The 27,115-nt window shown below is 58.4% G+C and overlaps 1 protein-coding gene across 2 annotated transcripts; it reads right to left on the bottom strand.

The window, feature by feature from the left end:
- Nucleotides 1-267: 267 nt before the first annotated feature.
- On the bottom strand, nucleotides 268-26,263 carry ASMTL (acetylserotonin O-methyltransferase like). 2 transcript variants are annotated; one of them, XM_059679993.1, is made up of 14 exons: nucleotides 26,105-26,263; nucleotides 22,894-23,025; nucleotides 18,888-18,935; nucleotides 17,675-17,739; nucleotides 16,424-16,485; nucleotides 15,020-15,128; nucleotides 14,082-14,433; nucleotides 10,350-10,512; nucleotides 7,550-7,734; nucleotides 6,397-6,529; nucleotides 5,465-5,608; nucleotides 4,107-4,229; nucleotides 1,202-2,885; nucleotides 268-836 (listed from the first exon to the last, which is right to left on the bottom strand). In XM_059679993.1, exons 1-13 carry the CDS (start codon nucleotides 26,195-26,197, stop codon nucleotides 2,665-2,667), a joined length of 1,830 nt encoding a protein of 609 aa, XP_059535976.1. In that variant the 5' UTR covers nucleotides 26,198-26,263; the 3' UTR covers nucleotides 268-836; nucleotides 1,202-2,664. The 2 variants fall into 2 exon arrangements, with proteins under 2 accessions (XP_059535976.1, XP_059535977.1); XM_059679994.1 differs by lacking the exon at nucleotides 22,894-23,025 and having other exon boundaries at nucleotides 26,105-26,260.
- Nucleotides 26,264-27,115: the final 852 nt, after the last annotated feature.

The raw sequence follows: 27,115 nt of genomic DNA, 5'->3' as shown, positions 1-27,115 counted from the left end.
GCACAGCTCAGGGGTTGAGCATCGACCTAGGAACCAGGAGGTCCCGGGTTCGATTCCCGCTCAAGGCACAGGCCCGGGTTGCGGGCTCCATCCCCAGTGTGGGGCGTGCAGGAGGCAGCCGGTCCATGGTTCTCCCTCATCATGGATGTTTCTCTCTGTCTCTCCCCCTTCCTCTGAAAGTCAATGGAAACATATCCTCGGCTAGGATTAACAACAACAAAAAATTACGTGTATAGTGTAGAAGTCACATACGTCTCTCTCTCTATGTATATATACACATATACCTTTATTTGTGAAACAATTTACAAATTCTATATAAAATACATTCTTGCACGGATAATTGTATGTTTAACAATCTGCTGGTTTTGGCTGGGACGCCTGAGTAAGATATCAAAGGCCGCAGGGGGCCTGTTCGAAGGTAAGGCTCCCTCTCTGAAAGTCCGGAATTTTCCCAATAACGGATATGTCTGAGTAAAACCACCGGTCACACTTATTGGCCTGAAATACACAGGGATGTGCGTGCATTCACTTGCTCTTTTTTTGGTAGCTTACATCTTTTTAAAAACAATATTCTTTTTTTAATATATTTTTTATTGCTTTCAGAGAGGAAGGGAGAGGGAGATAGAAACATCAACGATGAGAGAATCATGGACCGGCTGCCACCTGCACGGCCCCGACTGAGGGAGAGATCGAGCCCGCAACCCGGGCACGTGCCCTTGGCCGGAATCGAACCCGGGACCCTTAGGTCCGCAGGCCGACGCTCTATCCACTGAGCCACACTGGCCAGGGCCAGAGGTAACTATTAATAGGAGTTCCCAAGGCTTCCGTCTAGAAATCTGTGGGTAACGACATTAGGAAAAAAAACCAAGAAAAAAACCCCACAAAAAATGGTTTATGCCCAGGCTGTGGGCTCGATCCCCAGGAGGGGCCGACCCCTGATATTCTCTCTCCTCGTGGCTGTTTCTATCTCTCTCCCCCTCTCCCTTCCTCTCTGAAATCAATAAATTAATAAATGTATTTTTTAAGGGAACTGTTTAATTTTTAAAGAGGAATGCAACGCTACCACTCGGCTCCTTCCAGTCCCGGCATCCTGGCCGCCTCGCGCCCTGCCCTCCCCTCCCCTCCCCTCCCCTCCCCTCCCCTCCCCTCCCCGTCTGTCCGTCCGTCCGTCCGTGACGGGCATTTCTCTGTTTCCACTCACCGGCCCTTTTCAGAAACCAGACACTCAGCCTGGAACACAGCACGGGCCCGAGCCTCCCACTGGGGCGTCTGGGGAACCTTGTCGGTGAAACGGGCCACGTGGCCCAAAGGAGACCTCCGCCCGCCCGCCCGCCCGCCCGCCCTCCGAGCTTTGACGGCGCCAGGTCAGCCCTGGCCCGTGTGGCTCAATGGTCACAGCGCCGCCTGCGGAGGGAGGGTCCCGGGCTCGAGGCAGCCCACGGACGGGTCTCTCCCGTGGGCGTTTCTCTGTGTCTCTCCCTCGCCCTCCCGCGCTCTTCATAAAAACCGATGGAAAATCTCCTGGGGGGGGGGGCTGCCAATCAGAGAGCCCGTCCCCCTTGGGCGCCTGCCCATCAGAGGCTGTGGCCACGCGGGGACACGGAACCCGGCCGGAGAGGAGAGAAGGGGGCTGGCGGCCAGGGCAGCGAGGAGGTGGCCCCCGCTGAGGAGCACCCGGGGCAGGTGGCCACCTGCCGGGCGAGGTCAGGGCAGAGGTCAGAGGTCAGGGCTGGGACGGTGAGGGAGGGACCTGGGCTGGGCTGGCCTTTCCCAGTGCAGCCACTGGGTGTCCAGCCCCACGCGGAGCTCACCACCCCTTCTGTCTGCGTCCTGCCCCCCGGGAGCCTGTGCCTGTGATGGGCAGGTTGGGGGGGCCCTCAGGGCAGGCTGGGGAGCTCAGGGCAGGCTGGGGGTTCTCAGGGCAGGCTGGGGGGGCTGAGGGCAGGTTGGGGGGGCTGAGGGCAGGCTGGGGGGCTGAGGGCAGGCTGAGGGGCTCAGGGCAGGCTGGGGGGGTTCAGGGCAGGCTGGGGGAACTCAGGGAAGGCTGGGGGGGGCTGAGGGCAGGCTGAGGGAACTCAGGGCAGGCTGGCGGGGGGCTAAGGGCAGGTGGGGGGTTCAGGGCAGGCTGGGGGGGCTAAGGGAAGGCTGGGGGGCTCAGGGCAGGCTAGGGGGGCTCAGGGCAGGCTAGGGGGGCTTAGGGCAGGCTGGGGGGCTGAGGGCAGGCTGGGGGGGCTCAGGGCAGGCTGGGGGGCTCAGGGCAGGCTGGGGAGCTGAGGGCAGGCTGGGGGGGCTCAGGGCAGGCTGGGGGGCTCAGGGCAGGCTGGGGAGCTGAGGGCAGGCTGGGGGGGCTCAGGGCAGGCTGGGGGGGCTGAGGGCAGGCTAGGGGGGCTCAGGGCAGGCTGGGGGGCTTAGGGCAGGCTGGGGGGCTGAGGGCAGGCTGGGGGGGCTCAGGGCAGGCTAGGGGGGCTCAGGGCAGGCTGGGGGGCTGAGGGCAGGCTAGGGGGGCTCAGGGCAGGCTGGGGGGCTCAGGGCAGGCTGGGGGGCTCAGGGCAGGCTGGGGGACTCAGGGCAGGCTGGGGAGCTGAGGGCAGGCTGGGGGGGCTCAGGGCAGGCTGGGGGGGCTGAGGGCAGGCTGGGGGGCTCAGGGCAGGCTGGGGGGGGGGCTCAGGGCGCGGTGCGCGTGGCCAGGATGACGTCCACGATGGTCCCCGTGCGCGCGGCCCCCACGACCTCGAAGCCGTGGGCCTGCAGCAGGCGCCCGTACTCGCCCAGGCTGCGCTCCCGGCCCCACGACTGCACCAGCAGGTCCAGCGACTGCAGCAGCCCCGGCCGCGCCGCCCGCTTCTGCTCGTCCAGCACCGTCTCTGCCACCAGCAGGCAGCCGCCTGCGGCACAAGAGCAGCCGCTGGGGTCCTGGCCCAGCGCGGGGGTGGGGGCGGGGGGGGCTGGGGGTGTGGAGGTCCGGGAGGGGGGGGTGTCCACGCTGATGGGGACCGGGGACCGAGGTTAGAAGCATAGGGGACAGGCTGCGGACAGTGCTGGCCGGGCTGGGGACCAGGAGACGGAGGGAGGGAGGGAGGGAGGGAGGGAGAGGGGCAGACAAGAGAGGGAGAGACCGAGGGACAGACAGACACAGTGAGCAGGAAGACAGAGAGAAATGGGGGGTGAAGAGGCAGAAATCCCAGGAGCAGGGCGTGGGGGGTGCCTGGTCCTCCCTCCACGGGTTCCTGTACGGGCTCCCCGAGGGGGCTCACCGTGTGGGGAACAGGGATTCCCACGGTAGGGAGGAGCCTCCGTGAGCCTCATGGGGGGGCGGGGCGGGGGCTGGGGCGGGAAACCTGGGTGCCAACTGCTGGGAGTGCAGTGGGTTCAAGTGTGCAAGTGTGTGTGTGTGAGTGTGTGTGTGAGTGTGTGTGCGTGTGTGCGCGCGAGTGTGTGTATGTGAGTGTGTATGTGTGTGTGCGAGTGTGTGCGCAAGTGTGTGCGAGTGTGTGTGTGTGAGTGTGTGAGCGAGTGTGTGTGTATGTGTGAGTGTGTGTGTGAGTGTGTGGGCGAGTGTGTGAGTATCAGTGAGTGTGTGTGTCAGTGAGTGTGAGAGTGTCTGTGTGTGCCTCCTGAGCACCGATGATGGAGGGACTTGGTGTGAAGGCTCCAAGAAGTACAGTGTGTGTGTATGTGTGTGCGCATGTGTGTGTGTCTGCCTCCTGTGCACTGATGAGGGTGGGGACTCGGTATGACAACTGAGCAGCGAATGTATGTGTGTTTCTCTGTGTGAGTGTGTGCACATGTGCACGTCTGTCTGCTTCCCGTGCTCTGAGGGTGTGGGGAGTCAGTGATAGCTCTGAGCAGTGTGTGTGTGTGTGTGTGTGGTTGAGCGTCGACCTAGGAACCCGGAGGTCACAGGTTCGATTCAGGTCCAAGGCACATGCCCGGGTTGCAGACTCGATCCCCAGTGGGGGGCGTGCAGGAGGCGGCCGATCCATGATTCCCTCTCATCACGGATGTTTCTCTCCCTCTCCCTTCCTCTCTGAAATCAATACAAATATGTTTAAAAAAAGAGACAAGACAACGGTTTTAAGAAAAGGAAGTGTGGGACCCAGCCTCACCTGGCTTGCAGCTGCCCGAGATCCGGCTCAGCAACGCGTGGGCCTTGTCGTCCGGCCAATCGCGGAGGATTCTGGAAAGGATGTAGAGGTCGGCCTCCGGGAGGCTGTCTTGGAAAAAGTCGCCTGGTTTCAAGACAAAATGCAGGGACCATCCGTCAGGGACCCAGGCACCACCCTGGGAACTGAGATGCGAAAGGGGGGCTGCTTATAGCGGGGTTTGCCGCCCCCAAAGCCGTGTCCACGTCCTAACCCTGGACCTGGGAACAGAACCAGGACCTTTGCAGACGGGATGGAGGGAGGGCTCGGAGACGAGGCCGCTCTGGGTCGGGGGGGGGGGGCCTCCCTCCAGGGACAGGGTCCTTGTCGGACACAGACGAGGAGACGCAGACACAGGGGAGCAGCCACGTGGAGACGAGGGAGGCAGAGGCGGGAGGGAGGCGGCCACCAGCCGGGGAGGCCTGGAGCCCCGGGAGCTGGGGGACGCAGGGGGGACCCTCCTTGGAGCCTCCAGAGGGATCGGCCCTGGGACCCTGGACCTCAGACGCCTGGTCTCCAGGGTGGAGAGAGGGCGAATGTCCGTGGTTTTAAGGCGCTCAGTTGCGTGGTTTTCTGTGGTTTGTTTTCCCGGCCGGACAAAACCAACACCCGGAAAACCTATTTGAAAAAGTTACATGGTTGCCACGGTGTCAGCAACTCTTACATTGTTACCAGGCGGTCGGCCACAGAATTAGCAAGTGTTACATTGTTACCACGCGGGCAGCCACGGAATTAGCAAGTGTTGCATTGTTACCACGTGGTCAGCCACGGAATTAGCAAGTGTTACATTGTAGCCATGTGGTCGGCCACTGAATGAGCAAGTGTTACACTGCTACCACGCAGTCGGCCACGGAATTAGCAAGTGTTACATTGTTACCACGTGGTCGGCCACGGAATTAGCAAGTGTTACATTGTTACCACGCGGTCGGCCACAGAATTAGCAAGTGTTACATTGTTACCAGGCGGTCGGGCCAGGAAGGCTATCTGCACAGCATAGCATTGTTTTCTAATCCACGGGGGGGTGTGGGTGGTTATGTGCGAATGCGAGGGCACTTTACATGAGGGACCCGAGCGCCGAGGATTGTGGCACCTGAGGTTGTCGTGGAACCCATTGCTCACGGACACGGAGGGACCGTGTACAGACGGGGGTGCACACGCCACATGCTCAGAGACACAGGCAGCACACACACGCCCCTGCAGACACACAGACAGACACAGCTGCACACACTCAGACACACCTGCGCACACACACACACACACAGACACACCCGGTGCCCGCAGTCGGCCCAGGGCGGAGCCAACGTGGGGCCACGGGACCTTACCTGGCACGAAGCTGACCCGCGGAGCCCGTGCGTGGTCGGGCTGGAACCCCGAGACGTCCTTGATGACCTCCGGGAGGTCGAACACGGTCACCTTCAGGCCGGGGTACGCCCGGGCGAGCTCGTGGGCGAGGGTTCCCGTGCAGCCTGCGGGTGGACACGCACACACACGCACACACACGCTCTACCACCGACCGGACCATCCTGGCACCGGCACCCGCGGTGAGGCTCCTCAGTCCGGCCTCAGCAAAACCAATGCTCTAAACCGCGGGTCGAGGCCGGCGCCGTGAGCGGCGGAAAAAGCAATGCAAGCTGGCCAGAGACCCGGGTGCGGGGTGGGGGGGGGGGCACGGGCGCCGGGGGAATCCTCAGGGCAGAGCCGTGGGGGCCGTCACCTTCCCTTCTCCTTCCTGCCGGGGGACGCGGGTGCGATGGCCGGTGCCACAGCAGCCGCTCTGGGCCACCGAAGAGGGTGTGTGCAGAGGAGGGGAAAATGGAAGGTGGGGGCGGGGGGGGGCCATGGAGGTCTTGCCCTCCAGCCTGTGTTGTCAGTTTGGGTCAAATAAACTCATAAACATGCTCAAAAAAAGAGAGGATGTAAGGTGGCCGCTCAGGAGTCATCTTGGGACCCCGATCCCATGACACTTCCCCCCACCCCCCCCACCCCCACCCAGCCGGCCGGGTGGCTCCTAGGAACCAGGGGGTCCCGGGTTCAAGTCCCGGTCAAGGGCACAGGCCCGGGTTACGGGCTCGATCCCCAGTAGGGGGCGTGCAGGAGGCAGCCGGTCCATGGTTCTCTCTCATCATGGATGTTTCTCTCTCTCTCTCCCCCTTCCTCTCTGCAATCAATACGAACAGGTTTAGAACAAACATGGAAAGAAGCAGAGGCCGGGGCGCTGGCCGGCTGTGGCCCCGGTTCCCGGGGGCGGACCCACCTCCCAGGTCGCAGGCGGAGGTGAACCGAGACAGGTCGAAGGCCGTGGCCACCTGGCGGGCGGTCAGCTTGCTGAGGCTGTGCATGGCCCTCATGAACTGCAGCTTCCGGTCCTGGCTCTGGTAGAAGCAGTCCTGAACGGAGCAGGGTCTCAGCCGGGGCCGTGCGGGCGTGCGGGTGAGGTGGGGTGTGGGCACGGGCGACGGGGGGTGTGGGCGCAGGCGGGCGGGGGGTGTGGGCGCGGGTGGGCGGGGGACGGGCGCAGGGAAAACCCTTAGGCAGAGCTGTGGGGCTGTCACCTCCCTCCTCCTTTCTGCTGTGGGGACGCAGACACCCCCGCCTGGCCTGGCCCCGATGTCCCCAGAGCTGGGGGCCTGGGGGCTCGCGGGGTGGGGCGCTGGGCTGGGAGGAGGGGCTCAGCATGGCTGTGGGGTCAGGGTCCCGGGGAGAGGGCAAGTCCATTCAAATCTGCCTGGTAACACCCGAGTGTCCCCACGGCCTGGGGCAGCGTGGGGGGGGGGGGGGGGCAGGCTCTCCTCACAGCCAGGATGGAGGGGCAGCCCCCCACCTCGCCAGCACCTCTTGGGGTGGGGGGTCAGGGCAGCTTTGCGATTCCATTCGCTGCCTCTCTCCCTCCCGGTCTGTCCGTCTCCTCCCCCTCGGGCCTCACAGGGCGTGTTCTGAGCGCTCCCCCAGCCTCGGCCTCTGCTCGGGGACCCCTCTGTCTGTCCCGCTGTCTCTATCCCTCTGCCCCACAGGCGGCGCAGCCGCGCGCTCCATCACCCTCTCCGTGTCACACGCAGAACCCGACGGACCCCCGTGCGCTCCGCCCTCGCAAACCCGCTGGGAACGGCCGCGCCCCCCGAGCCCCGTCCTGTCCGTGCGGCCTGCCCGGCACCCCCAGACGAGGCCCTGGACCGAGGGGCTGGGGGGCGGGAGGGGCACGAGGGGCCTGGACACTGTGGGCTCCCCGACAAGGGAACTGCTCGCAGGAACCACGGCGCCCGATCTGCCGCGCCCCTTCCCGAGGAATCCGCCTTCCGGGGCCGGGCACCCAAAGCCTGGAGCGGGGCCCAGCAGCACCCCGAGCCCCAGGGCCCCCCAACACTAGCCCTGGGGCGGCCGTGCGGGGAGCAGAAGGCCCGTCGGCGTACCTGGAACAGGCTGTCCACCGTCCGCCCCTGGGCCCCCTGGTGCCGGCTGGTCCCCTCGCGGACGGCGCACTCCAGGTCCGTGAAGAAGTCCCAGGTGTGCTCGTCGAGGTAGACGATGAGGGGGTGCAGGGAGTACTTGCCGTCCGAGGGCAGGTACAGGCCGGCCAGCTCAGTGTTGCTGTACCCTGAAGGGACAGGGGTCCTGGCTGCCTCTCCGGGCCTGGGGACGTCACCCAACCCCCCAACCCCCCGCTCTTCCTACTTCCCAGGCACCATCCACAGAGACCGCGCTCGAGAGTTCAGTTCAACCCAGCAAACACGTTCCCATCCTCCCACCCTCCCCCACGCATCCCTCCATCCATTTATATCTCATCTGTCATCTACTGTCCGTCCATCCGTCCAACCATCCATCCATTTATCTCATCTGTTACCTACCATGTATCCATCCATTCATTTATCTTATCTGTCATCTACTATCCATTCATCTATCATCCAGCCATTTATCTCATCTGTCATCTACTGTCCGTCCGTCCATCCATTTATCTCATCTGTCATCTACTGTCCGTCCATCTGTCCATCCCTCCATCCATTTATTTATATCTCATCTGTCATCTACTGTCCGTCCATCCGTCCATCCATCCATCCATTTATTTATATCTCATCTGTCATCTACTGTCCGTCCATCCGTCCGTCCATCCATCCATTTATTTATATCTCATCTGTCATCTACTGTCCGTCCATCCGTCCATCCATCCATCCATTTATCTCATCTGTCATCTACTATCCATTCATCTATCATCCAGCCATTTATCTCATGTTATCTACTATCCATCCATCCATTTATTTATATCTCATCTGGCATCTACTGTCCGTCCGTCCATCCATCCATCCATTCATCCAATTATCTCATCTGTCATCTACTACCCATTCATCCATCCATCTATCCATCCATCCATCCATCTCATCTGTTATCTACCATGTATCCATCCATCCATTTATCTCATCTGTCATCTACTATCCATCCATCCATCCATCCATCATTTATCTTACCTGTCATCTACTATCCATTCATCTATCATCCAGCCATTTATCTCATGTCATCTACTGTCCGTCCATCCATCCATCCATCCATTTATCTCATCTGTCATCTACTGTCCATCCATCCATCCATCCATCTCATTTGTCATCTACTATCCATCAATCCATCCATCCATCCATTTATCTCATCTGTCATCTACTATCCATCTATCATCCATCCATTTATCTCATCTGTCATCTACTGTCCGTCCATCCATTCATTTATCTCATCTGTCATCTACTGTCCGTCCATCCATCCATCCATTTATCTCATCTGTCATCTACTGTCCGTCCATCCATCCATCCATTTATCTCATCTGTCATCTACTATCCATCAATCCATCCATCCATCCACTTATCTCATCTGTCATCTACTACCCATTCATCCATCTATCATCCATCCATTTATCTCATCTGTCATCTACTATCCATTCATCTATCATCCAGCCATTTATCTCATCTGTCATCTGTCTGTCCGTCCGTCCATCCATCCATCCATCCATTTATTTATATCTTATCTGTCATCCACTATGTATCCATCCATCCAGCCATTTATCTCATCTGTTATCTACTAGCCATCAATCCATCCGTCCATCTCATTTGTCACTACTATTAATCCATCTATCTACCCACTATTTCTACCTACCTATCTACCCATCCATCAACCCATTTATCTACGCTTTCAACTATCCACCCATCCATTTTTCTCATCTGTCATCTACCAACCATCCATCCATCCATCCATCCATCCATTTTTCTCATCTGTCATTTATTATGTATCTATCCATCTACCCACCCACTATTTTTACCTACCAATGTATCCATCTCTCCATCCATCCATCCATCCATCCATCTACACCTTTTATTATCTATCAACCCACCCATCCACCTACCTATCTATCCATCCATCCATCCATTTATCTTATCTGTCATCTACTATGTATCTATCCATCTACCCACTCACTATTTCTACTTACCTACCTAGCCATCTCTCCATCCATCCATCTACGCCTTTAATTATCCATCCATCCATCTATCCATCCATCCACCTTCTATCCATCCATTTTTTCATCTGTCATCTACCATCCGCCCACCCACTCATCCACCCTTTTATCTCACCTGTCATCTACTATCTATCTATCTACCCATCCATCTATCCATCCATCTACCCCTCCCACTATCCATCCATCCATCCATCCGTCTATCCATCCAGGCATCCACCCACCCACCTATTTATCCATTTTTCCATCCATTATCCCTATCTTCTGTCATCTATCTATGTATCATCTATTCACTTTTATCATCTATGTATCATCTCTCTGTTATCAATATCGATCTCTCCCCTGTCTATCATCTATCTATCAACTATCTGTCATCTATCTACCCCTCCATGTCATCTGTCTGTCTATCTAAATAAATAAGCGTCCATGTTGTGCACACACATATATCCTATTGGTTCTGTTTCTCTGGAGAACCCCGACCGATACAGCCCCTGTGAGACCAGAACCCATAAGAGTCATTCTTCTCACACACATGTGCATGGACACACACACACACAAACACACAGGTCCTTCCTTCCATCCATCCCTGTCTCTCACCCTCCAGGAAGCGGCCATGCTCCCAGGGCACAGGGACAGCCAGTCGGGTCCCCCCTTCACTCAGTGACTGGCTCCCGCCTCCCGAGAGTCTTGGCAAAACACCCTACCCCCCTCCGTCCCCTCACCTTTGTCCGTCTTCTCCAGCAACCCCAGGGCCGCGCACACATCCAGCAGCCGCCCGGTCCCGCCCTCGGAGGCCTCGATTCTCTGGGCGATCTCCGCGGCACCCAGGGGCGCTTCGTCTTGCAACAGATCAAACACCTTCATCTTGCAGGCGGTGAACAGGGCCTGTTTGTGGAAAACCGGGACCGTCAGGCTCGATGTCTGACTTATTGGGTATGTTTCCCTCCCACAGGCCTGAAGGCGGAGGGCAAGGCTGTCACGGTGAGGGAAGTCATCGATCCACCCAGCATTTCCACCTACCTACCCACCCATCCATCCATCTACCTATCTATCCATCTACCTATCCATCCATCCATCCATCTACCTATCTATCCATCCATCCATCTACCTATCTATCTGTCTACCTATCTATCCATCCATCCATCCATCCATCCATCTACCTATCTATTCGTCCATCCATGTACCCATCTGTCCAATCATCCAACTATTTATCCATCTTCACCTTTAATTATCCATCATCCATTCATCCATCGATCGATCCATCCATCCATCCATCCATCCATCCATCCATCTTCACCTTTAATTATCCATCCATCCATCCATTCATCTACCTATCTATCTGTCCATCCATGTACCCATCTATACAATCATCCACCTATTTATCCATCCATCCATCTTCACCTTTAATTATCCATCCATTCATCCATCCATCTTCACCTTTAATTAGCCATCCATCATCCATCCATCCATCCATCTTCACCTTTAATTATCCATCCATCCATCCATCCATCCACCCATCCATTCATCCACCTATCTATCTGTCCATCCATGTACCCATCTATCCAATCATCCACCTATTTATCCATCCATCCATCCATCCATCCATCCATCCATCCATCCATCCATCCATCTTCACCTTTAATTATCCATCCATCATCCATCCATCCATCCATCCATCTATCTGTCCATCCATGTACCCATCTGTCCAATCATCTACCTATTTATCCATCCATCCATCCATCTTCACCTTTAATTATCCATCCATCCATCCATCCATTCATCTACCTATCTATCTGTCCATCCATGTACCCATCTATACAATCATCCACCTATTTATCCATCCATCCATCTTCACCTTTAATTATCCATCCATCCACCCATCCATCCATCCATCTTCACCTTTAATTATCCATCCATCCATCATCCATTCATCTACCTATCTATCTGTCCATCCATGTACCCATCTGTCCAATCATCCAACTATTTATCCATCCATCCATCCATCCATCCATCTTCACCTTTAATTATCCATCCATCATCTATCCATCCATCCATCTTCACCTTTAATTAATTATCCATCCATCCATCCATCCATCCAACCACCTATCTATCTGTCCATCCATGTACCCATCTATCCAATCATCCACCTATTTATCCATCCATCCATCCATCCATCTTCACCTTTAATTATCCATCCATCCATCCATCCATCCATCCACACCTTTAATTACCCATCCATCCACTCATCCACCCACCCATCCATTTATCCATCTACCTACCCATCCATCCTTCCATCCATGCACACCTTTAATTATCCTCCATGCATCGATCCTCCATCCATCCATCCATCCATTTACACCTTTAATTATCCATCCATCCATCCATCCATCCATCCATCCATCCATCCACCCACTATTTCTACCTACCTACCCATCCATCTCCCTATCTGTCTACACCTTCAACTATCCAACCATCCATCCAATCATAAAAGAGAGGATTTAGGCTACAGCAGGTACAAGGTTTGCTCAAGATTAGAGCAAATGAGTGAGCCCGGCTGGTGTGGTCTCCAGGATCGACAGGAGGGAGCGTGGCCCTGGGACACCCGGTCTCCGGGATCGACAGGAGGGAGCAGGGCCCTGGGACACCTGGTCTCCAGGATCGATAGGAGGGAGCAGGGCCCTGGGACACCCGGTCTCCAGGATCGACAGGAGGGAACAGGGCCCTGGGACACCCGGTCTCCAGGATGGACAGGAGGGAGCAGGGCCCTGGGACACCCGGTCTCCAGGATGGACAGGAGGGAGCAGGGCCCTGGGACACCCGGTCTCCAGGATGGACAGGAGGGAGCAGGGCCCTGGGACACCCGGTCTCCAGGATGGACAGGAGGGAGCGTGGCCCTGGGACACCTGGTCTCCGGGATCGACGGGAGGGAGCAGGGCCCTGGGACACCCGGTCTCCAGGATCGACAGGAGGGAGCAGGGCCCTGGGACACCCGGTCTCCAGGATTGACAGGAGGGAGCGTGGCCCTGGGACACCCGGTCTCCAGGATCGACAGGAGGGAGCAGGGCCCTGGGACACCCGGTCTCCAGGATCGACAGGAGGGAGCAGGGCCCTGGGACACCCGGTCTCCAGGATGGACAGGAGGGAGCAGGGCCCTGGGACACCCGGTCTCCAGGATGGACAGGAGGGAGCAGGGCCCTGGGACACCCGGTCTCCAGGATGGACAGGAGGGAGCAGGGCCCTGGGACACCCGGTCTCCAGGATGGACAGGAGGGAGCAGGGCCCTGGGACACCCGGTCTCCAGGATGGACAGGAGGGAGCAGGGCCCTGGGACACCCGGTCTCCAGGATGGACAGGAGGGAGCAGGGCCCTGGGACACCTGGTCTCCAGGATCGACAGGAGGGAGCAGGGCCCTGGGACACCCGGTCTCCGGGATCGACAGGAGGGAGCAGGGCCCTGGGACACCCGGTCTCCAGGATCGACAGGAGGGAGCGTGGCCCTGGGACACCCGGTCTCCAGGATCGACAGGAGTCAGCAGGGCCCTGGGACACCCGGTCTCCGGGATGGACAGGAGGGAGCAGGGCCCTGGGACACCCGGTCTCCGGGATCGACAGGAGGGAGCAGGGCCCTGGGACACCCGGTCTCCGGGATCGACAGGAGGGAGCAGGGCCCTGGGACACCCGGTCTCCGGGATCGACAGGAGGGAGCAGGGCCCTGGGACACCCGGTCTCCGGGATCGACAGGAGGGAGCAGGGCCCTGGGACACCCGGTCTCCAGGATCGACAGGAGGGAGCAGGGCCCTGGGACACCCGGTCTCCGGGATCGACAGGAGGGAGCAGGGCCCTGGGACACCCGGTCTCCGGGATCGACAGGAGGGAGCAGGGCCCTGGGACACCCGGTCTCCGGGATCGACAGGAGGGAGCAGGGCCCTGGGACACCCGGTCTCCGGGATCGACAGGAGGGAGCAGGGCCCTGGGACACCCGGTCTCCGGGATCGACAGGAGGGAGCAGGGCCCTGGGACACCCGGTCTCTGGGATCGACAGGAGGGGGCAGGGCCCTGGGACACCCGGTCTCCGGGATCGACAGGAGGGGGCAGGGCCCTGGGACACCCGGTCTCCGGGATCGACAGGAGGGAGCAGGGCCCTGGGACACCCGGTCTCCGGGATCGACAGGAGGGAGCAGGGCCCTGGGACACCCGGTCTCCAGGATCGACAGGAGGGAGCGTGGCCCTGGGACACCCGGTCTCCAGGATCGACAGGAGTCAGCAGGGCCCTGGGACACCCGGTCTCCAGGATGGACAGGAGGGAGCAGGGCCCTGGGACACCCGGTCTCCGGGATCGACAGGAGGGAGCAGGGCCCTGGGACACCCGGTCTCCGGGATCGACAGGAGGGATCTCTGTGTGAAGCCCCGTGTGTGGTCCTCCGTCTCGGCCGCCCCAGGTGGCCGTGGAGGTACCTTGGATGCTTTGAAGCCGTCGAGGAGTTCCAGGAGGGGCGTCGGGGGCAGGCTGTCCATCCTGCTGGGAACCGAGTTCTTCCGGCCCAGAGCCCGCGGCCGGTCGGCCTGCTCCGGGGCCCCGCCCTGGCCGCGGCCCTCCGCGTCGCTGAGGTTCTCGAAGGTGTCGACGGCGGGGATGGAGTCGCGCTCGGCCGGCGGCAGGTCCTCGTTGGGCTGCGTGAGGTACAGCTCCGCCAGCTTCTTGCAGAAGTGGTTCAGGGGGAAGCCCACGACGTTGAGGAAGTCTCCGTGGACGTACTCCACCAGCATCCCGCCCAGCGCCTGGATCCCGTAACCGCCGGCCTTGTCCCTGAGTGGGGGGAGGGGAGGATGATAAGACACAGGGCAGGGGCCCGGCCGGTGTGGCTCAGTAGTTGAGCGTCGACCTAGGAACCAGGAGGTCACGGTTCGATTCCCGGTCAAGGGCACAGGCCCGGGTTGTGGGCTCCATCCCCAGTCGGGGGCGTGCAGGAGGCAGCGGGTCCATGATTCTCTCTCATCATTAATGTCTCTCTCTCTCTCTCCCTCTTCCTCTCTCTGAAGTCAATCAAAATATATTTTTAAGCCCAGGTGGGTTTAGGTCCGTGGATAGACCATCGGCCTGCGGACCAAAGGGTCCCGGGTTCGATTCAGGTCCAGGGCACAGGCCCGGGTTGCCGGCTCCATCCCCAGTGGGGGGCGTGCAGGAGGCGGCAGATCCTTGATTCTCTCTCATCATGGATGTTTCTCTCTCTCCCTTCCTCTCTGAAATCAATAAAAAAATACTAAAAAAAAAATTTTTTTTTTAAACATAAATCCAAAAAGAATAAAAGGCAGGTTGGTGTGGACTCTCTCCCTGAGCCTGAGCCCTGGGGAGTGAATGCAGCCCCCGGCCCGGCCCTGACGGGGACACTCACATGGGCTCCCCGCTGTGGATGTATTCCCACAGCAGCTCCTCCGACAGCTGCGAGAACTTCACCAGCGTCTCCTCGTGGAATTCTGAGATCTCCATGTCCAGCCGGCTGTCTGCGGGGACAAGAGGCCCGCGGTCAGACACGCGTCGCCTCCGCGTCCCCAACTGTGTCGCCGCCTGGGGGGGGGATGTGGGGGGAGGGCGTTGCCCCAGCGATGCGTGCAGCTCATGTGTAGATCATGAATTCGGAGGAAAAGGTTCAACGTAGAGGGAAAGATTAAAGAAAATTAGAGGAAACAGCCCGGCCGGCGTGGCTCCGTTGAGCCTCGACCAAAGAACCAGGAGGTCAGGGTTCGATTCCCGGTCAAGGGCACAGGCCCGGGTTGCGGGCTCGACCCCCAGTGGTGGGTGGGCGTGCAGGAGGCGGCTGGTCCACGATTCTCTCTCATTGTGGATGTTTCTGTCTCCCTCTCCCTTCCTCTCTGAAATCAATAGAAAAAAAAATATTTTTTTAAAAAAACGAAGAGCCCTAGTTGGTTTGGCTCAGTGGATAGAGCGTCAGCCTGGGTCCCAGGTTCAATTCCGGCCAAGGGCACAGGCCCGGGTTGCGGGCTCGATCCCCCCGGGGGGCGGGCAGGAGGCAGCCGATCAGTGATTCTCTCTCATCATGGATGTTTCTACCTCTCTCTCCCTCTCGCTTCCTCTCTGACATCAATAAAAGAAATATATTTAAAAAATAAAAATTAAAAATTAAAAAATAAAAAGACGAAGGGAATTAGAGGAAACACACAAACAAAATGAGCCGAGAGGCGACAGAGCTGCAGCCGCAGGCACAGCGGACGAGACGGGCCCGTGTTTTGCGGTGACAATTCGTGGAGGGGCATTTCCGGGGCCAACAGCCCTCGGCTGTGGGGTTAGGAGAGCCCCAGGCGCAGTGGCTGCGGGTCGGGGTCCCCCTCCGTAGGAGAGCCCCCCGGAGCCACTGTCCAGGTGTGTATGATGTCCCCCCAGAATTCTCCGTCTACCCGGAGCCTGTGAGTGGACCTCCTATGGGAACAGGGTCTTTGCAGACGGGATGGGGTGAAGGGTCGGAGACGAGGCCGTCCTGGGTCAGGGGGGGCCTCCCTCCAGGGGCAGGGTCCTTGTCGGACACAGAAGAGGAGACGCAGACACAGAGGAGCAGCCACGTGGAGACGGAGGGAGGCAGAGGCGGGAGGGAGGGAGGCGGCCACCAGCCCGGGGAGGCCAGGAGCCCCAGGAGCTGGGAGAGGCAGGAAGTCTGAGATCCAGGGGTCCCAGGGCCGTGGTGGGAGTCGTGCCCGAGCTGCCCCCCCCCCCGGGCCCTGGTCCCCGATGGTCCCCAGGCCCCGCCGCCGTGAGCCTGGGGAGGGGTGGAGCCGGCCGTTACCTTGGCAGGAGCACTGGATGATGGTGACGCCTGTGAACACACTGTGTTCCTTCCCGTTCAACCTGCAACACACGACCGTGTGGCTCAGTGGGTGGAGCGCCGGGCCTCGGACTGCAGGGTCCTGGGTTCGATTCCGGTCCGGAGCGTGGACCCGGGTTGCGGGCTTGATCCCCAGTCTCAGGCCGGGCGCATGCAGGAGGCAGCCAATCGATGTGCTTCTCTCACATCAATGTTTCTCTCTCTCTCTCCCCCTCTCCATTCTCTCTACGAAAAAAAAAAAAATCAAGCCGGTGTGGCTCAGTGGATAGAGTGTCGGCCTGTGGACTGAAGGGTCCTGGGTTCGATTCCAGTCAAGGGGACAGGCCCGGGTTGCAGGCTCGATCCCCAGTAGGGGACGTGCAGGAGGCAGCTGATCCGTGATTCTCTCTCATCACGGATGTTTCTATCTCTCGCTCTCTCTTCCTCTCTGAAACCAATAAACATGTATTTTAAAAAATAAAAATAAAATAAAATAAAAAAATAATAAAAATAGTAAAGGATACTAAAAAAAAAGGGAGAGACAGATGGGTTCAGGGGGGACACAGGTGTGGGGTCACCGGTCCCAGTCAGCTGGGAGCACGTGGACCCCAACATCAGCAGAACGGGGCGGGGGGGCATGCAAGAGGGTCCCAGATGGGGGGCAGCCCTGAGCAGGCTATTTCTTTTTTTTTTTTAATTTTTTCTTTTTTTAAAAAAATATATTTTATTGGTTTTTTACAGAGAGGAAGGGAGAGGGATAGAGAATTAGAAACATCAGTGATGAGAGAGAAACATCGACCAGCTGCCTCCTGCACGCCCCCCACTGGGGATGTGCCCGCAACCCAGGTCCATGCCCTTGACCGGAATCGAACCCGGGACCCTTCAGCCCGCAGGCCGAGGCTCTATCCACTGAGCCACAGCAGCCGGGGCCTGAGCTGGCTATCTCTGAGTGTCCGTCTGTCTGCTCCCCTGGGATCTGAGCTGGGCTGTGGAACAGCGGGTCAGGGGGAGGCGGCCCTGGGGAGGGAGGGAGGGAGGGAGGAGGGACCGGAGATGAAGGTCGTGGACACGTGGACCCCGGCTCCAGCCCCATTTGGGGGAACGAACACGGCTAAGCTCCAGGGTGCAGGGTCCGGCCTCCGAGGGACCCCGCAAGGGCCCCGGCCCCTCCCCACGTCCCTGGCTCCACGGGATGCGGGCTGGTCCCTGGGAGGCGGTCGCCATGGCGCCCACCTGGAGAGCATGCTGTAGGCATCCTGCTTGTCCACCGGCTTCTCCAAGATCAGCCCCTGCAGCGTCTGCAAGACAAACCGGAGGGCGACGGGCATGTCCAGCCCCAAGCGGGGCCTGTGCAGGCGGCCCTGTCCCCTTGCTGCCCGTTCCGTTTAGAATTTGAGGTGGCTCAGTTGCTTGAGCATCGATCTAGGACCCAGGAGGACACGGTTCGATTCCCGGTCGGGGCAGCCCATGGATGTGTCTCTCTTTTGCCTTTTTCCCCCGCTCTCTCTGAAAACCAACGGAGCCCCGGCCGGTGTGGCTCAGTGGCTAGAGCATCGGCCTGTGGACCGAAGGGTCCCGGGTTCGATTCCGGTCAAGGGGCACGGACCTCGGTGGCAGGCTCCTCCCCAGCCCGGGCCCTGGTCAGACCCTGTGCAGGAGGCAGCCCATCGGTGTGTTTCTCTCCGTCTTTCTCTCTCTCTCCCTCTCTCTCTAAAAATCGATGGGGAAAAAAATAAAATAAAATAATAAAATAAATAAATAAAATAGGATAAAATGAAATAAAGTAATAAGATAAAATAAATAAAATAAAATAATAAAAATAGAAATAAAATAAAATAATAAATAAAATAAAAAATAGTGAAATAAAATAAAATCAATGGGAAAATATGCCCGGGTGAGGATTAATAAAAAATAATTGAAATTCAAGGTGAGCCCAGCCGAGGTTGCTCAGTGGTTAGCGTCGGCCTAGGACCCAGGAGGTCAGGGTTCGATTCCCGGTCAAGGGCACATGCCCGGGTTGTGGGCTCCAACCCCAGTGGGGGGCGTGCAGGAGGCGGCCGGTCCATGATTCTCTCTCATCATGGATCTTTCTCTCTCTCTCCTTCTCCCTTCCTCTCTGAAGTCAATAAAAATATATATTTTAAAAGAAAAAAAAGAGGGAAATTGGGGCACAGGCTCCCACTGAGGGAGAAGCCACGTGCAGACGACACCGGAGATCAGATGATGTGATGCGGCCGGGGGCCGGGAGCCGGGAGCCGGGAGGACGGGAGCCGGGGGCCGGGAGCCGGGAGGACGGGGGCTGGGGGCCGGGGGCCGGGAGGACGGGAGCCGGGGGCCGGGAGCCGGGAGGACGGGCTGGGACAGACACTCCTGAGGGCGGGCAGCCCACGCCCGACTGGGTGACGGGACGGGCAACCCCCGGAGGGCGGCCAGGAGCGGGACTCACCACGATGGTGTCGGCTCCGATGACGATGTCGGGGGCCCGGAGGTCTTTCTGCAAGAAACACAAACCCGGCTTTATTTTCATTGCTTTTTAACCCTCACCCGAGGATCTGCCCATGGATTTTTGGAGACAGAGCAGGAGCGAGAGGGAGAGACAGAGAGAAACACATCGATGGGGTGCCTCCTGCACGCACCCCGACCAGGGCCCGCAGAGGGGTAGAGCCCGCCACCGAGGTCTGTGGCCTTGATCAGGAATCGAACCCGGGACCCTTTGGTCTGCCGGCCGATGCTCTATCCACTGAGCCACACTATCTAGGCCCAAAGTCAGCTTTAAAAACAACGCATGTCACCCAGCTGGTGTGGCTCAGTGGATGCTGGGGTCCAGCCCCAGCGGGTCCAGGGGTCCCCAAAGGTGTGGACGGAGTCGGCGAAGAAGGAATGACACGGAGACAGCGTTCAGTTGATCAGCAGCCTAGCCAGGATCTCCAGCCAGGATCTCCAGCCAAGTTCTGGTCTGGATCTCCAGCGAAGTTCTGGTTAGGATTCCAGCCAGGTTCTGTCCAGGTTCTCCAGCCAGGTTCAGTCACCAGGTTCTAGTCAGGTTCTCTTGCCATGTTCTATAGTCAGGTTCAGTCCAGGATCTTTTGCCATGTTCTCTCCAGCGAAGTTCTTCTGTGTCTAGGTTCTGTGTAGGTTCTGTCTTCTCGGCTCTCTTCTAAGTTCTGTCTCTTGCTGTCTTGTTACATCTGTATTTATACCAGTTGATTCAATCCTATCAATCTCTATTACAAAGGTTAGGGCGTTTCTTATCTCCATTCCAGGGAGTAAAGATGATGTAGCTTAAGCATGATTGTTCGTAGTTAAAGTGATTAATTACCCGCCTGGCACTTAGTTGAGGGGTTTTATTCCCTCCCTAACTTCAGGGGAAAATCCCTACCTGGGGAAACAACCTTTCTCAGAGAGGTGACCTTGGTTAAAACACAGCGCCAAGAAGGTGAGCAAACATATTAAGAACCGTATTCCATATATGCCAGGTCCCTTGAAACAGCAAGGATGGACTGGCTCCCGGCAAATTCCCCCTTTTTTATTTTTTAAAAGCAAGCATTAAAAAGAAAAACCCCAAATGCTCTCTTGTATCCATTTTAAGAGTAGGATTGGCACTTTCCACTATTACCTGAGTCCTGATCTATCATCCCAGGGAGAGCTTGCCAATCCTGCACTTTCCCGGGGTGGAAAGGCTGCAGTGGGGTTAAGGATAAGGCTCCTTGGGCCTACCTTCTCCCATGCCATTACATTTACCTTTCCTTCCTCAGAAAAGCATGGACATACTTCTTGAATAAAACGTTCTATCTGACTGGGAGTAACCTTAACTCCTCTGCTAGCAAGCATATGTGTTAAAAGATCGGCCTGTGGACTGAAGGGTCCCGGGTTCGATTCCCGGTCAAGGGCACATGCCCAGGTTGTGGGCTCCATCCCCAGTAGGGGGGCGTGCAGGAGGCGGCCGATCTGTGATTCCCTCTCATCATTGATGTTTCTCTCTCTCTCTTCTTTCCTCTCTGAAATCAATAAAAATATCTTTTTTTAAAATAGGCATTTGGCCCTAACCAGTGTGGCTCAGTGGATAGAGCGTCAGCCTGTGGACTCAATGGTTCCAGGTTCGATTCCAGTCGAGGGCATGTGCCTGGGTTGTGGGCACATCCCCAGTGGGGGGCGTGCAGGAGGCAGCTGATCGATGTTTCTTTCTCATCGATGTTTCTCACTCTCTGTCCCTCTCCCTTCCTCTCTGTAAAAAATCAATAAAATATATTTTTTAAAAATAAATAAATAAAAATAGGCATTCGTTTATACGAGTCCCTACAGCACTAACTACAATGCATTTATCTATTAATTGCAATAGGATAGTATTATAATACGTAGTGATAAGCTACATGAACTCCATATTGTGAAAGACATGATTATATTCATTATAACAGAATGTTGCGTAGTGACACATAGAAACAGGTGTTACACCAATTCTATAGAACGATACTGTCATGTTCATTGCCATGGCTTCTTGCACAGTTACAAGCTAATTCATCATCTAGGTTATATAAACGATACTATTAATTACAATAGTAGGTTATAACGTGACATCGGGTAATAGATGAGCTACATTCTTTTTTTAAAAAACGTATTTTTATTTATTTCAGAGAGGAAGGGAGAGGGAGAGAGAGAAATATCCACGGTGAGAGAGAATCATGGACCGGCTGCCTCCTGCACGCCCCCCACTGGGGATGGAGCCCACAACCCGGGCCTGTGCCCTGACCGGGAATCGAACCCGGGACCCTTCAGTCTGCAGGCTGGCGCTCTATCCACTGAGCAACACCAGCCAGGGCTACGTTAATTTTGGCAGTAAATGATACCGTGAGTTACGATAGCACATTATATAGCAACAAAGTCATAGATAACCTCTCTTAGTAGCTTATCATATGTGACTTGTTAATGACAATGGCATATGATGTAGCAACAAGGTAATAGACAACGTGTGTTAATTCTTTATCATAAGTGAAACCGTACATCACGACAGTATGTTATACAGTGACAAAGCGACGGACAAGCTGTCGCCATCCTTTATTGTAAACGTCGCCTTAATTACGATCGCACATTACCTGGTAACAACCGCACAGACAGGCGTCTCCTTGTTGGGCAGGAAACTGCTCCGTTAATGGTAACGGCTTAGTGCAAAGTCACAGAGCAGCTCCAGTGCCTAAGGGTCACGCTATACGATGAAAGGCTAACAGGAAAGTGTCCCCTCGACCGGGAGTTCGAGCAGGGGGCGGGGCCGGCCGGCCAACCACCCGCGGCCCCTTGGGGGCGCACTGGCTGCACCCCCAACCTGTGCAGGAATTCGTGCACCGGCCTCTGGTAGAAGTATGACCGTTTACTACGGGGCAACGCTGAGCAATGAATAAACTGCATTAACTGCTAACTATGAAGGGCATCTAGTCTCATTTTACCTCTTAAAAGTATGTTTTTATTGACTGTACAGAGAGCGGAAAGGGGGGAGGGGGAGAGAGAGATCAATGATTGAGCCCTAGCCAGTGTGGCTCAGTGGATAGAGCGCCGGCCTGTGGACCAAAGGGTCCCAGGTTCGATTCCCGGTCAAGGGCACAGGCCCGGGTTGCAGCTCGATCCCCAGTGTGGGGCGTGCAGGAGGCGGCCGGTCCACGATTCTCTCATCATAGATGCTTCTCTCTCTCTCTCTCTCTCTCTCTCTCTCTCTCGCTCTCCCTTCCTCTCTGAAATCAATAAAAATATATTAGCCCCTGCTGGTGTGGTTCAGTGGATAGAGCGTCAGCCTGCAAACCAAAGGGTTCTGGGTTCGATTCCCCGTCAAAGGGCACGTACCTCGGTTGCAGGCTCCTCCCTGGCCCTGGCCCTGGTCGGGGCGCGTGCAGGAGGCAACCGATCGATGTGTCTCTCTCTCTCTCACATCGACGTTTCTCTGTTTCTCCCTCTCTCTTCCACTCTCCCTAAAAATCAATGGAAAAATATCCTCAGGTGAGGATGAACAAAAAAACAAATAAGTAAAATCTTATGAAAAATAAAAATAAATTTAAAATATGTATTTTTTAGCCCTGACCGGTGTGGCTCAGTGGATCGAGCACCGGCCTGTGGACTGAAGGGTCCCGGGTTCGATTCCCGGTCAAGGGCATGGACCTTGGTTGCGGGCACATCCCCAGTAGGGGGCGTGCAGGAGGCAGCTGGTCGATGTTTCTCTCTCATCGATGTTTCTAACTCTCTATCCCTCTCCCTTCCTCTCTGTAAAAAAAAACCAATAAAATATATTTAAAAAAAATAAAAATATATATATTTTTAATAGAAATAAAATAAAATGCTCCTAACCAAAATATTTCAATAATAATGACAAATACTATAAAGCCTGAATCCTCCTCCCCCTCCCTCCCCGTCACGGCCAGGGACCCCCCCACACCCCCACCCCCCAGGCGGCCGACGCGGAGCCCCCTCGCCTGGTGCATCCTCCGGGCCACGTCCAGCGCCTTCTGCTTGGCGGTCTCGATGGCGTAGGCGTAAGGAGTGGGGAACGAGGCTTTGTTCAGCTTCTCCTTAAACCGGGAGGGCACCACCTCGAACCTGAGACCCTGCAACCGGAGAAGAGGGGGGACAGGGGGGTTGGAGGAAGGGCAGGACGTGGACAGAGCGGGGGTGGGGGGGGTCCCCAGACGTGCGGCCTTTTCCCAATGACTGAACTTTCACCCACTCCCCGCTCCGGGCCGCTGACCTGGACGGCCACCTCTGCCCAGGTCAGCCACACGGACGTCACGGGTGGTACTGACGCAGCTGCCGGTCAGCCTGGGACCGGGGTCAAAGGGCTCCCCGGGCGTCCCCAAGGCCGGGGCCTCCCCCCCACAGGGGCTGAGCGACTGGAAATAGTCTTCCCGCCAGAAATACAACAGAATGAGATAAAATAAAACAGGAAAAAAATAACATAAGATAAAATAAAATAAAATAAAGTAAATAAAATAAGAAAGTAAAATAATAACATTAAATAAAATAAATAAACTAACATAATCAGATACATTAAATTAAATTAAACGAAAAGGCTGTATGAGCCCTAGCCAGTTTGGCTCAGTGGAGAGAGCGTCGGTCTGCGGACTGAAAGGTCCCGGGTTCGATTCCCGGTCAGGGCACCTGCCCGGGTTGTGGGCTCCATCCCCAGTGGGGGGCGTGCAGGAGGCAGCCGGTCCGTGATTCCCTCTCATCATTGAGGTTTCTATCTGTCTCCCTCTCCCTCTCTCTCTGAAATCAATAAAACGAATAAAAAAATAAAGTAAAAAATTAAAGGTAATAACGTAAAATAAAAATAGTAAAATAATAAAATAAGTCAATGGGGGGGGAAAAGGGGGGACATATGTAACACGCTCAACAATAAAGAATTATATTAAAAAAATAACCTAAATGAATAAAATAAAATTTTAAAAATAGCTGTGTGAAGGGAAAGTATGTCTTTTATTTTTTTAAAAAAATATATTTGCATTGATTTCAGAGAGGGAGGGAGAGGGAGACAGATAGAAACATCCATGATGAGAGGGAATCAGGGACCGGCCGCCTCCTGCACGCCCCCCACTGGGATCGAGCCCGCAACCCGGGCCTGTGCCCTTGACCGGGAATCGAACCCGGGACCTCCTGGTTCCTGGGTCGACGCTCTACCCACTGAGCAACCCCGGCCAGGGCTGCCCGTGTGTCTTTGTTAATGTTGCTCCCGAGGGGGCGGTCCCTGCAGGAGGGGGGCGCGGCGATGGACACGGAGGGGCAGGGAGCGTGGGCCTTGACCCCCGAGGTAAGTAAACTCGCCGTCCCCCGGGCAGAGCGCCCGCCTGGCACACGGACCCGGCTTGGCCTGCCGCCCGCCACACCCCCGGCCGGTGGGCACTCGGCCGCCGGACCTCCAGGCTGGCCATGGCCACCCCTGCGTCCCCCGCCCGCCGACCGGGACCCCCGAGGCCGGGATGGCCTGCACGACCCCGGTCACGGCAGCCCTGGGCCCGAGGACTCACCTGGAGACGCTGACCTCACACCTGTCCCGGGAGCCTCCAGCCGCCCCCCACCCCCGTCGCCCGGCCGGAGACCTGGGCCCTCCCTCCCGGCACCGGCTCCGGGGTCACTGACCCTCCTGGCCACGGGGTCCCCCGGTCACCAGGCGGCTCCGTCAACAGGCTCCCGGTCACTAGGCCACAGGGTCACTGGACCCCCTCCTGGCACCAGGCGCAGGGTCAGGAGGTGGCCCAGTCACCAGGCGCCCCGGTCACCAGATCTGCTGGTCACTGGCCCCCCCATCACCAGGCCCCTGGTCACTGGGCCTCCTGGTCATGGGTGCCCTGGTCACCGGGTCCCTGATCATCAGTCTCTAGGGTCACTGGACCCCTGGTCACTGGGTCCCCTGCTCCCGGGGCCCCCTGGTTCCTGGGCCCCCTGGTCACTGGGCCCCCTGCTCCCTGGGCCCCCTGGTCACTGGGCCCCCTGGTCACTGGGTCCCCTGCTCCCTGGGCCCCCTGGTCACTGGGCCCCCTGGTCACTGGGCCCCCTGGTCACTGGGTCCCCTGCTCCCTGGGCCCCCTGGTCACTGGGCCCCCTGGTCACTGGGTCCCCTGCTCCCTGGGCCCCCTGGTCACTGGGCCCCCTGGTCACTGGGCCCCCTGCTCCCTGGGCCCCCTGGTCACTGGGCCCCCTGGTCACTGGGTCCCCTGGTCCCTGGGCCCCCTGGTCACTGGGCCCCCTGGTCACTGGGTCCCCTGCTCCCTGGGCCCCCTGGTCCCTGGGCCCCCTGGTCCCTGGGTCCCCTGGTTCCTGGGCCCCCTGGTCACTGGGTCCCCTGGTCCCTGGGCCCCCTGGTCACTGGGCTCCCTGGTCACTGGGCCCCCTGGTCACTGGGCCCCCTGCTCCCTGGGCCCCCTGCTCCCTGGGTCCCCTGGTCACTGGGTCCCCTGGTCACTGGCCCCCTGGTCACTGGCCCCCCTGCTCCCTGGGCCCCCTGGTCACTGGGCCCCCTGGTCACTGGGTCCCCTGGTCCCTGGGCCCCCTGGTCACTGGGCCCCCTGGTCACTGGGCCCCCTGCTCCCTGGGCCCCCTGCTCCCTGGGTCCCCTGGTCACTGGGTCCCCTGGTCATTGGCCCCCTGGTCACTGGGCCCCCTGGTCACTGGGCCCCCTGGTCACTGGGTCTCCTGGTCACTGGGTCTCCTGGTCACTGGGCCCCCTGGTCTCTGGGTCCCGTGGTCACTGGGCCCCCTGGTTTCTGGGCCCCCTGCTCCCTGGACCCCTGGTCCCTGGGTTTCCTGGTCACTGGGTCCCCTGCTCCCTGGGAACCGTGGTCACTGGGTCCCGTGGTCACTGGGCTGCCTGGTTACTGGGCCCCCTGGTCCCAGGGTCCCGTGGTCACTGGGCCCCCTGGTCACTGGGTCCCGTGGTCACTGGGCCCCCTGGTCCCTGGGCCCCCTGGTCCCTGGGCCCCCCTCCCATCACCAGGCCCCAGGTGCACTGGGCTCCATGGTCACCGAGTCCCCTGGTCCCTGGACGCCCTGGTCCCTGGCTCCTTGGTCACCGGGTTGCCCGAGCACTAGGCTCCCGGTCCCCAGGCCTCACCTACAGACCCCGGCCCCGTCCCCGGTCCCCAGGCCCCGGCCCCAGCCCCCCGGCCTCCAGGGCCCCACCCCACGGCTCACCGCGGTGCTGAGGATCTCCTGGCGGCGCGGGGAGGCGCTGGCCAGCACCACGCGCTTGTTCCGCAGCCTCCGGATCACCGGGTAGAGGACCATGGCGCCCCGCCCCGAGCCGCGCAGCCCTGGACACCGCCGTCCACCGCCGGACGCCGCCCCGCACGCCGGCTCTGGGCCTGCGCCGCGCGGGGGCTTTTAAGGTGGCCCCGCCCACCGGAGGCACGTACACCAAGCCCCGCCCCTACATAAACCCCCGCTCTGAACGCGGCCCCGCCCACCGGAGGCACGTAAGCCAGGCCACGCCCCTACGTAAAGCCCGCTCAGATCGTGGCCCCGCCCACTGGAGGTACTTACGCCTGGCCCCGCCCCTAACGGATCCCCCCTTGAAGGTCTACAAAGCACAGCCTCTGGGCAGGACACGCCCACCGGAGGCACGTACGCCAGGCCCCGCCCCTACGCCAACCCCCTCTCTGAACGTGGCCATGCCCACACCTCCGAGGCCCCGCCCCTGACGGATCTCCGCTTGCAGGTCTGCGGGGCACAGCGTCTGGGAAGGCCCCGCCCACCAGAGGCACGTACAAAACGCCCTGCCCACACCCCCCCTTCCTCCGCAACCCTGTGCCCCAAACGCGCCGAAGCCCCGCCCTTACAGACCCCGCCCACCGCAGACAGGCCAGAAAGCCCCGCCCACGTCCGCCGTGACCACGCCCCCTGTTCTGAACCAAATACCTTCCTGGCCCCGCCCCCAAGGAAGCTCCTCCCCCATCTCTGACCCCGCCCCCGCGGGGCCGCTTGGACGAGCTGGGCTCGGGCGGGGGAAGTTCCCTCGACCCCCAACTTCCACATCGCGGGGTCCCTGTGGGCCATGAGTCGGGGCGCAGAGGTGGGGGGGTCCTTGTGACTCGGGGGAGGTTTCCTGCGGGCCCGCTGGGAGCACGGAACTGGGGGGGAGGATCCCTAAGGGCACGGTGGGGGCGCGGAGAGTGGGGTCCCTGAGGGCGCAATCCGGCGCGGAGA

This window comes from Myotis daubentonii, chromosome X (assembly GCF_963259705.1).
Source record: "Myotis daubentonii chromosome X, mMyoDau2.1, whole genome shotgun sequence".
In the NCBI taxonomy this organism is placed as follows: Eukaryota; Metazoa; Chordata; class Mammalia; order Chiroptera; family Vespertilionidae; genus Myotis; species Myotis daubentonii.
This window is presented reverse-complemented; position numbering and strand designations above follow the sequence as displayed.

What these genes read in the sequence shown, in the direction of transcription:
- ASMTL (XM_059679993.1), bottom strand. Translation starts at nt 26,197, where the DNA reads ATGGTCCTCTACCCGGTGATCCGGAGGCTGCGGAACAAGCGCGTGGTG. An exon ending in GCCTACAGCATGCTCTCCAG is followed by an intron (nt 16,486 to 17,674) that starts GTGGGCGCCATG and finishes CGTGTGTTGCAG; the next exon opens with GTTGAACGGGAAGGAACACA. An exon ending in ATCCACAGCGGGGAGCCCAT is followed by an intron (nt 14,434 to 15,019) that starts GTGAGTGTCCCC and finishes CCCCCCACTCAG; the next exon opens with GGACAAGGCCGGCGGTTACG.